This window comes from Protomyctophum bolini (genome assembly GCF_963924005.1).
Source record: "Protomyctophum bolini genome assembly, chromosome: 19".
Taxonomy (NCBI): domain Eukaryota; kingdom Metazoa; phylum Chordata; class Actinopteri; order Myctophiformes; family Myctophidae; genus Protomyctophum; species Protomyctophum bolini.
The window spans coordinates 37,785,918-37,797,991 of NC_137880.1; the positions used below are offsets into that span (position 1 = coordinate 37,785,918).

The 12,074-nt window shown below is 41.6% G+C and overlaps 1 protein-coding gene across 1 annotated transcript; it reads right to left on the reverse strand.

The window, feature by feature from the left end:
• Positions 1-5,083: 5,083 nt before the first annotated feature.
• Positions 5,084-7,866, reverse strand: LOC308334709 (protein c-Fos-like; the record flags this gene model as incomplete). The annotated part of the gene is made up of 5 exons (XM_080791513.1): positions 5,084-5,821; positions 6,226-6,333; positions 6,759-6,854; positions 6,897-7,028; positions 7,705-7,866. 5 exons carry the CDS (start codon positions 7,864-7,866, stop codon positions 5,084-5,086), a joined length of 1,236 nt encoding a protein of 411 aa, XP_080647639.1.
• Between the last annotated feature and the right edge of the window lie 4,208 nt (positions 7,867-12,074).

The following is a 12,074-nucleotide window of genomic DNA, read 5'->3' on the forward strand; positions in this document are numbered from 1 at the left end:
TCCTGTGTTAATGTATCCATTTGTTTTAGTAATTATATATATATTACTTTTATTATTGCACTGACTTGTGCTCTGAACTGACCTGGACACTTGAACTCTCTGCACTTTATATTTATTTATACACTATTCATTGCATGTTGTTTTTGCACTTGTCTTGTCCTGTTTTGCACTTTGTCCTAATGTTGTAACTGCACTGCATTGACTGTGAGCCATGTTATGGTCAGTATCCTCCTTCCATGGGGAAATACCCAGACACATACATCCAGACACGATGCTTACTCATCATCTATCAGACGTTATAGACCAGTTTTATTTTTACTACCACCTCATTTATTTTTTCTTTCCTTCCCTTTTTCTTCAATCAAAATAAATTCAGACACGTCGTCAATCACGTCAATGTACTGTATGTCTAGTATACTTTTGTAACGATGCATGATTTCAGGCAGGACATTTGAAGCTGCAAATGTTTTTGCTGTTTCCAACATGCAATCAGAACATATTATTTGACCTATACAAGACTGACATGAGCATTTTATGGACTTTATCATGCCATGAGCTACTGGGCCTTTCACGTGCATGAGCACACACACACAACTCACACACACGTACACGCGCACACAGTCACACACACACACACACACACACACACACACACACACACACACACACACACACACACACACGTCTACAGTCAATGGAATCAGTTCAATCACTCACTGTTCCAATGAAATGCCGTCCAATGTTATCCGCCTTAACATAAAAAACATAACTCATGTGGTATAATATGTCCACGGTGTGTCCAGATGAATACATTGCTTTTACAAGAGCACTGTAGAGCCTTTATGTAAATCTCCATTTTGACCGGAGATCAGATTCTAAAAAATGTCTTCTACATCCTGACAGTTTTCTGAAAAAGTGGACGACACCATAAAGCATTGCACTTGTTTACAAGAGGGGTCCACCATGTTCAATTCATCATTATGATGTATGGTCGGTAGTCGGTACCATACATACGTACATGAGAACAGCAGTGACTACACAGAAATGTGTCGTCTGGGGATGAAATAATTGGCATGACGATTCAATTGGGGAGAAAAAGGGGGTAAGAAATATTTAGCTAAATCTCAAATTAGAAAGAAAGTAATGTATTTAGTGTAGAGCAAAAAAGAAGGGGGGGGGGGTCGCCAGAGCCCTGGGGGGGGGGGAGGGGGCGCAGTTCAACTGTAGGGTTTAAGTGGTTAGATTTTGAAAACAGCACATGTGTTGTTGCTCGATTGCTGCTCGGTTTTTCCGCGAGCAAATGATTCTCACTATCGGCACAGAGGTCACTCCTCCTCATATGCATATGATATGATGTCTTAATCCATTTTGGGGTGGGAAGAACCCCTTTTGGTGTTGGCATTATGTTATGCTTTAGCTACGGAAAAATAGCAGATCTACAATCTCATAGCGTGCCACAGAGCTTGTAGATCTGCTATTTCTCAAATCTTTGCTTCCAGGGAGTCCCTGCATGAACAACATATTTTCAGATGGGGGTTGGCGGCCAATTACAGATAATTCCTGGGGGTCCTTGACATGAAAAAGGTTGAGCACCACTGATGACATATATATAGGGTTTTCAGAAAACTGTCATGATTTAGACTTTTAAATTTCAATGTCAGGCCTAAATGGGTTAAGTCAGAAGCAGACAATGTTGTGATTGTGATGATTCCATAGCCAAATCCATTCCTCCACTACACACACACACACACGCACGCACGCACGCACACACACGCAGGCACCAACGCACCTCCTCTATGTTCTGGGAGCTCTGGCGTCATCCCTGTCAGGTGACCCAGTGTTCCCATAAGCTCACATGACTTTGATTTATCCCTGCAAAATATAGCACATCCTCAGGAATATCACCGAGTGGTCACAAGTCACAACACAAGGTACACAATGACGGGGGTGAGATCACACATTTGTGCACATGATAACGATATGCTAACTGTTGGATCATGCTAACACAACAGTGTGAAATGTACTGTATGGTGGCTGCGCTGTGTTGACATTGTAGACTTATGATATTATTATTATCCTGGAGACCTGGAACCAATTTGTTATCACACAGTGAGGCTATAGGCGGCCTATAGGCCATCACTGTGTGTGTGTGTGTGTGTGTGTGTGTGTGTGTGTGTGTGTGTGTGTGTGTGTTACAGTCAGCATTCGATCTGAGAGTGCATAGACGTTCATGTGTGGTCTTGAAAGAATACATTTCATTAAATAGCTTAAACTATAACTCCACAAGTCACGTCATATTATAGAGGGCAGGCCACATGTTTATTCCGTGGTTTGCTGAAAGAAAAACAGAAAAACAATTGTTTCCTGCATAATGCATAATAATAGTTGCTATTTTAGAATTTCCCACATTGCATATACTGTACTTTAGCTCCCTCTATCGTTGACATAACATATCGTGCAGAGCGCCACAGCTCTGTCAACTGGGCTCACCGCTGAGTCTGCACGTCTGCACGTAGCTTTGCTTTGCGACACGAAAATGACGAAATAATGTTACTTTTAGCTACTCTGTGACGTGTGTGTTTAGCTACTACGTGTTTTCTAAACTAAAGCAATAAACTAGCAATAATATAACAGGCTGTTCTTCTCGAGAATACGACAAGGGCAACACAGGCGGGTGGATTTGATTTATCTACTATTTCCATTATCATCATGAAATGAATCCTTGTTTCTTTATTCACAGCCTCGCTGTCCTCACATGAATATGAGATTAGCCTATTTACCGTAAAATTAGATCTGTTTACCGGTACTTGTTTTTGCGCACAACAATAACACTTGTTCGTCTGCTGCTCCATAATCTGCTCTGCCTTTTTTTTCCGGGAAAAAAAAACCTTCCAGCTCGAAACGTGACACCCGCGGCCGTCCGTCTCCATGGAAACAAAAACAACGGCACTTTCCAAATATGGTCACGGAAGTGAAACGACGTCTTGACGTACGGGTTCTGCACGCTTCTTTGTGTTGTGTTGCGGAATCAGGTTCCCTTGACCGTGAGAATATTGGAAAAAAAACGACTATAAATAAATGATTAACTTCGTGTTCCCATTTCGTCCCACTCAATGAAACATGATGAAATCCTTTATCTTTATAGGTTAGCCTATAATGCTGCCTGTATACAGACATTAATGACATGTTTAGATGCCTCAGTGCAGTCGTTGCCAAACCTTTTCATGTCAAGGACCCCCAAATTGACACTGATGGGCCCGCGGACCCCCATTTGAAAACAATAATATGCCTGCAGGGACCCCCCATAAGAGAAGATTATTTTACGGCTCTAGCATGTGATTCTCAACCGGTTTAATTTCAAGGACCCCCAGTTTTACATGCATTATAGGCTACGGACCCCCCATTTAATGACATCTCTATCTCTGAGACCCCCAATTTATATTGTAAAATCCTTGTTATAATTTAACTCACCAAATGGAACCAAATGGACGCATCAGGGTCCATTATATTCCATTTGTACACTTTCAGAGTTGCAGACCCATGGTCCATTTGGTTCCAAACTATCATTTAGCTGGGGACCCCCTGGAACCTGTGTTGTTTTCGTCGACTAAAACTAAGACGAAAAATGTTCGTCGACTACCTTTTTCCACTGACAAAAACTAAATGGAAACTAAATAAAAACTATCTATGTTGAGTGATGACTAAAACTAAGACTAAATATACTGACAATTTCGTCAACAAATAAAAACTAGACTAAACTGTTAGGAAGGGACTAGTGGACAAGAGATCCAATATAAGTCATTTTACACTTGGTTGCATGCTGAAAATAGCAGATCTACAAGCTCACAACGCGTCGCAGTGCGACGCTTTGTTAGCTTGTAGATCGGCTATTTTCAGCAAGTGTAGAAACAGTCATTACGATGGCATCAAGCCATCAAGGCCCGCCAAAATACATTTTAGTCGACTAAATCACCTGTAGATTTAGTTGACTAAAATCTTATGATATTTAGTCGACTAAAACTAGACTAACCATAAAATATTCCGGGTGACTAAAATGTGACTAAAACTAAATGAAAACTATTCAAAAGACTAAAACTAAAATAGAAATTTGATGCCAAAAACAACACTGCCTGGAAGTCCCTCAAGGACCCCTGGGAACACCAGTTTGGGAACCACTGCCTTAATAACAAATCCACTTCCAATAATAACAACATCACAAGGTTATAACAGTTTTCTTTTCTTTTTTTTATTATATTATTATTTCTAGTGTTATACTTTTTTTTCTCCATTTCATCAATGAACCATAATTTTATAAGTATAAAAAAATAAACTATGTCATAAAATACCTCTTGATAAAATACATGAGATGATTGTAAATAAACGTGAAGTCATATAGTGGTCACCGTACAGTGAGATATGGTACAGTATAGTATTGTTAGCTACACATCAGCAAACCTGTTATTTTCACTTGTTACAACACAACTTATTAACAGTTCACATATTAAAGCACAGCTTAGTTTCACATTACATCTAGGGTCGAAGAATACTAAGATTACAGCCTCTTTGATCAATATAAGGGTTCATAATTGCATGCATTTTTATACCAGCACAAAATCTCATTCATTCCAGAGAATGAACCAGCTGCTGCTTTTGCACCACACACACTGTAAAAACCCCTTTATAGTGTTATAGTTTTACCAATTAAAGCCCTATTTTTATACCTTCATAACATTTTCAAAGATATAGTCTATGTATACAATCTCACGTTATGTTGCATGGCGGTGTGGTTGTGAGCTTGTATAGGTCGGTCGGGCTGTGTTTTTCTATTCTGAAAATGTAGTGAAAGAACTATAAAAAGCACTCAAGGTTTTTGCAGTGTGTAGGTGTGGAAGAATTCAACTCTTGCAACGGTCGGTCGCCGTCAGAAAACATGTCATAACCCTTGATGTTAAACTTTTACACAACATCAAAACACTACAAAACATTATTGGGGGAGAGAGAGAGAGAGACCATATATAGCTTGTTGGCTGGTTCACTTTTGTCCAATTCAATCAAATTGCATAACCGCTTCACATGGCACCTTTCACAAGGCCAGAAGTGTCGGAGAATTAAGACTATCTTTCATGATGTCTGGAGGACTGAGGCCCGGCCCCTTGAGGAGGCCCTCGCAGCAGCCCTCCTCGGCCATGGAGTCATCATCCACCTCGGAGTGGTTGAAGGAGAACACGGTGCGGTAGCCGCTGCACGCGGGGCTGGAAGACATCATGACCGGCGACGGCGAGCTCAGGGACTCCAGGTCGTTGGCCACCGACTTGTACAGCGTCTCCCAGTCCGACAGGCAGAAGGGCCCGCCCAGGAGGTCGATGTCGGGGACCGCCGCCGCCGCGTCGGGGCTCACCGCCATCTCCAGGCTGGGGACCAGGTCGTCCAGGTCGTCTCCCCTCAGGTCCGCCAGGGTCTCCTCTTCTGCGCCGCTGCTCGAGCACAGGAGGATGTTGGAGTTCCCCAGAATGGCTGCCGGGGGGATGATGCACGGTGGAACGACAGTGTCCACGTCTGCGGGGGCCATTATTATCGTGGCAGCGTTGCTGCTCTCGGGTGATCTGCTGCTCTCCAACATGGAGAGGAGCTGTGGGGAGGCGGGGGGGTCCTGTAGCATTGCACTAACATCGTCTTCTTCCTCGTCGCCTTCCTCTTGGTTAGCTAATTTGCAGGCCGGCGTGTGGGCAGCGAGGATCTGCTCAAGTCTCTCTTTCTCCTTCAGGAGCTCGTCTATCTCACTCTGCAAGGCTTCTCTTTCCTCTTCCAGCTCGTCTGTTTCCTGCAAGTGACAAAACGAGAGGAGACATGATGATGAGGAGATGGAATGCTGCTTCATGTGGATGTCAATGGCATCGTGTTGAGGGTTTGAATCCCGATCCTGACGACCTTTGCTGCTGCCATGTCACTCCCCATCTCTCTCTCCTCATTGCCTGCTGTCGGTCTACAATAATATATACTATACATAAACACACACTTGCATTATGATACTGTCTGCATGTCAGACATATAGAACACACTCCTTTCACACACACGAACCCACTGGCTATTACTCTGTCCCCATGGCTGCTCCATAGCCCTCCAATCATCTTTAAATAATCTTGACAGCCATGTTGCTCTTGTAAATAATGCGGAGGATGTTGTTCAACGACTTTATGTTTTCCATAAAACATATATTGTACTTACAGCTTGTAAGGTGTCTGTGAGCTCCCTGCGTCTGTTACGACACTTTGCTGCAGCAATTTTGTTTCTCTCCCTTCGGATCCTCCTCTTTTCGTCATCCACCTTGCAGGGAGGCTGAAAAACAATGACCGAAAAAATAATATAACAAACCTATTTTTTTTGGGAATGCGCATTCTCCTGCATCTGCATTGGACTCTATATAGAAGACAAATTCACAAACATGCGAGAGAATAATAATCGACCCTCATTCTGTTGATCGCCGCAGCATCATGCTGAAAATCCCAAATAAAATAAATAATTAAAATCTTATCATCTAATCATCGCCCCAAATCGTTCAGTGCAGTATGTGTGCAAGAAATGCTGCACTGTCTGGCACCGCCACAGTCTATACCTCGCCTGCAGTTAAATTAACGTGCTTTTTCTTTTGGTATATATTCGCCCTCCATTAAAAAGATAAAATATGCTATAGCATTTAACAAACGGCCATGCACCCTCTCCCATCCCATCTCTGCAGCCAGAGCCATTATTATTATTACCTGCTCTTTCTGTGCTTTCCGGCTGGCGGACTGTGCCTTGTTATTTGCTGCTGCTGCCGGGGATGTTTTCACTGTGCTGTGTGCTTTAGGCTCTGCGTGGCCGAAGAGGAGGAGGGAGGAGCAGGAGGAGGAGGAGGAGGAGGAGGAGGGGGAGACAGATGTTAGGAGGACTGTCGGTTGCACCAGCCACTTCAGATCCGGGGAGGTGGAAATTGCAGTCACAGTGGGAACAAAGGAGTCTGGCGGTGGTGGGGTGCTCGTCTCGGGATCCTGCGAAACGGAACCACACAACGTTCACGCGTGGAGTCAGGAGGACATTATATAGGATCTATATATATATATATATATATATATATATATACACGTCCCTGATCAACGGGTTCTGCCTCCAGACAGAGTCCAGACTCCATGCAGTAACCATTAGTGTTTTGTACGAAAAATCAATCGGAGGGAAAAAAAGATGAGAAGAAGAAAATGAAGGGGGGGGGGGGGGGGGCATACTTTGAATGAAAATAGCTTTTCTAACATTCATCATCTTCGTCGTCGTCATCATCACCATCACCACCAACATCATCATCACCGCCACCACACATTAGCCTATCATAATCGGCGTCCTAAAAGGTCATTGTGTCACCATGCATCTAAAAACATGTTTTAAACATGATTGCTAATATTAGAGTGACAATCAAGCCCATATCGCATATGGATGGTGGTATATATATATATATATATATATATATATAGCCTGCCTATATACAATTATTTATATAATTATACGTCCAATTGGGCAAATATATCTATAGCCTGCAGGCAGGCATATTAAAATAGGCAGGGGATTATTATAGACGTGTTAATATTGAAATTAAGATTCGTTGTTATAAATAAATTGAGCATGTCGTTTTTCTTTCATATATAAAGAAAAAAAATAGGAGCTTTTTTCTTTTACCTTGGTGGTGGTGCTGGTGCTGGTGCTGTCCATTGATGATGCGCTACAAAGCGACTCTGGAGGAGAGAGCTGGCTGCTCGCAGGGGTGTCCCCGTCACCGTCAGGCGATGCCGGGCTACAGCTGGATGACGAGTCATAATCGGGGCTGGAGTCCGGATGCATGTTTTTTTCTTTAAAAAGAAAAAATCCGCAGCAAGCTATATATGCTATAAAAACGTGTGTATGTGCTATATATAGATTCGTTTTTTGTTGCAATGAAACAACGCGGCAATACCTACTTTATTTCGCCCACTGCCAGCTATGGCTCATAAATGGAAACTGGACAGATAGTGGAAGAGGCCCGCCTTTTATAGTGAGATGGACTTTTATGAATGAAATCTGTGTGGTTGAGACCGAACCATTTGAGGAAAAATGACAGGGTGGGCGAGGGGCTGACAGAACAACAAGCCACATGCATGTTTTCCACTTTTAGCGAGAAACACGGCTGAACAATAAGGATTTTTATCGACTTTTATTACATTTAGAAAAGATATGCTTCGTTTTAATGTGATTAAATGTAGGCCTAATAAAGAATTGACCGAACCACCATGTAAAAAAATAAAAATAAGATAGACCCACCTGCATGAATGAACAGAACAACGTCACATATACAGCAGTGTACCTCATTGTGTAGGCTAGATTACGTCCCCTTTCTGTCAACATTGTTAAATTATATAATGATAATTTATAGGATATAAATACTTTACGCTTAATGAACAAGAATTTCCTTTAGTTGTAACAAGGAAATTCTAGATCTTATAATATTAATATATAACCTAATTCCTTATTTCCTTTAGGCATAAAAATAAACAAGGGGGGCTAACAATAGTTAGCTATAGCTTATGTCCTGCAGCATGGACTCCTTTATACCCGGGGCCACTCCTAATCAACGTAAATTAATTCCAGGTTATTATTTGTCTGCGCTACCCTTAGACAAGTATTACATGAAGGCGCTAAACCCAACCACAGCTCAAGAAACAGTTTGGTGATATAATAAAAGCATAATATTATGGTTTATTTATTGTCTATGTATCTCATAGACAGAGTCATATTATATATAGCCTAGGCTACTTATTTATAGGCTACTATTACAATGCCAGCATCCACCGCATCCACCTGTCTGTGCATATGAAGGGAGCTCCATCCAAGTAACAGGACTTGTCACTGTAGTAAAGGAGCCAATCACAAAGTAGTCTATAGCCGGACCATATATGGCATTTCCGGTTAACACGGTTGGGCACAATCTGCAGCGCACAGTTCAGAGTCAGACAGAGGCGGCACATCATAGGCGGGCTAGTGCACATGATGCGGCCCACCGCTCAACCCCAAGTTAACTTATGTAGGCACGTGTGCTACAAATGCATGCTTTCGTGCTTGATTTGATGGACACATATAGCCTTTTAGGATTGATTGATTGATTGATTGAATACTTAATTGGCAGAAATGTAATCAGTATAGCGGTCCTGTTTTCAGGTCCTGGGTATTCAATTGAACAAAAAAAATCATCATAAAAAAAAAGATAACAAAAATATGTACAGGTTGGGGAACACTGCACTGCATGCAGCTATATGGCTATACAGTAAAATCCACAGTGTTAACAATATATCAATTTATCAACCACCTGATATATCACACGTGTTATACATTCTGTATTGCACTTTACACATGAATGATATAATGTTAGTTTAAACTGGACACCAGTTGCTGCCCCAATATTCTACCAGGGGTCAAGTCAAGTGGTTAAAGTTAATTCCCACCATGTCACCTTCTCTAATTGGCAATTTACGGCAAATTAGTTAGGCTATATTTAGCGCCCATGCATGCATAGATGATGACCTCACAAATCCTCTCAAGTGAATGTGATGGAACGTGACTGAAGGGGGCTCTCTGTCTCTGTCTCTAGTGTCTCTCTCTCTCTCTCTCTCTCTCGACAGAGGGGCAGCGCTTATAGTTGCCACTGCTTCCCGGCAGTCACACCCCCCCCCCCCCCCCTACAGCCCCTGAATGCACTTACTGGAACATCATTAGGGTGGTCGTTTATTCAGACGCGCTGCACGCTCAAAGGAAAGGGAGTTCAAGGGTGACTGGGGGAGTCATAATTACAGGGGGGACCCCCACCCCCTCTCTTCTTCAGCGGCCTGCCCTGGCCCCTCAATGAGTGTTTTCACTGCAACAAGTCGAGCGTGAATCTGGGAAAACCTTTGGTGTTTTATTTTTAGACTCTGTGACATCATTGTTTAAACTAAAGCCTGTATAGGTTTTTATGGCATGCAGGGTCAGGTCAAAAGTTAAACACATCTCAGCCTGCCATTCAGCAGTGGTGTTAAATAAAGTTATAGTATAGCCTACATTTAATCAAGTATATAGGCTAATCTTGCTGTAGGTCCACTCTATAGGCCTATTAATAAAACGTTGATGTATTTGTAACCTATACTTTACTGGAGTATTTCTACATTACAGTTGCATTTGCTTTTAGGCCTACTACATCTCAGAGGCAAATATTGCACTATACAATTATTTGAAAACTTTAGTAACAAGTTACTCATATAGTGGATTTAGATTATTATTACAAAACATATAGGCCTATACATTACCCACTTCAACCCTATACAATGTGAAACTATATTTTCAAAAGGTAGCCTATACATTTGAAAAATTGTCTTGTGAAATGGGACATTCTGCATGTCCCACTTGTGGTGTTTTTTTGAATAGGCTAGCTGGCTGCTACTTTCGACTTTTTGGTATAGGCCTATAAGTATATACTATACATTTTGATTACCAATAAATAGCCAATACTTCTTTCTACTCAAGCTATTTCTACATTGCAGTAGGCATACACGTTTACATAAGTAAAATATATAGCCTACTTTTTCCACTATTGCTATTCGGCATCATCAAAGCACACATTTTTGCAGAACAATTAACTCAAAAGTCAAAACATTTTCAATTTGCATTAAGTCTAAATGTTAGCTATAGCATTTCTCCTGCTTCTGCCTGCCCTGCAGTGAATGAACAGAACAGAACAGAACAGAACACGGTGAACACCGCAGCCTGGCTCTGGCTGGCTGTTGTATGGAGTCACCGCAGAGTCTTGGCGTCGTTCCATCTCTCCGCAGAAAACACACAGCGTGCTGTGAGAGAGAGAGAGAGGCAGCGTCACTGACGCGAAGGGGTGGGGCGTTGCCTTGACAACGAGGAATGTTCAACAAAACATTGAACGTGGTGCATGGTTAGGAAAAGGAATCCCCTCCCGTCTCCATGTTCTCTTTCAGATCGCTGAGGTGGCACATTTATTGCAGAACTCCCTCTATATATATTATTATTATTGTTTATTGTTGTGATTATGATTATTATTATTAACTTTAAGCCTTCACAAAACGTTTTAGCAACACATGTATATGGAACTGAAGCCTCACAGAAAACAAACAGCCAGTTTCAAGTTTCCTTTCACTCTTTCAGAGTGATCTATTCAATTCAATTTGACTGATTTGACTTAATTGATTTATACATATCCAATTAATCCATTAGGCTTAGCATATAACTGTTAATAACATTAACAAATTCAATAATGAATATTGACTATATGATTTTAAATGAATTCTTTAATTAGCTGTCAAAAATAAACTGTGATCCAGTATTCCAAATCTTTAGCATTGCTTTTATTGCATGTCCTTTTCCTGTTTTAGTTGCTCCTTTGTTTTTACTATTACTTAGTTAGTAGTATAGTTAGTTAGTTGCGAACGCAGTGAGCACTGATTAGACCTAGCAGATCATGTCTGTCTGTGTGTGTCTGTCTGTCTGTGTGTGTGTGTGTGTGTGTGTGTGTGTGTGTGTCTGTCCCGCTATACGTCCAAATATGGAGTGTGTTGCATCAGCAATCACTCAGCTCCATATATGGGCACAAAAGGGGTCAGGTCCACATATACAGTAACAGCGGGACAGACACACAGACAGACAGACAGACAGACAGACAGACATGATCTGCATGGTCTCAGCTGCGTTCGCTTCCCGTGTTTGCGCGTCTTACTGGTAGTTAACTAACTAACTAACTAACTAAGTAGTTAACTAACTAACTATTACTAATACTATTACTGTGTATAGTTGATGCTTTCTTGTTTCTTTCTGAGAAGCACTTTGAACTACACTTGTTGTCTGAATTGTGCTAAATAATGATAATGATTGATTGATTGATTGATTGATTGATAGATAGATATTCATCTTTAATGAATAAAAGCCGTAGAAGGACCTATACAACTATAGGCTATGTATTTATATCTGCAGTGCACAGTGGTTGGAGGTGGTCTGGTCTCCCTCTGGGGAGTTCTGGGTCC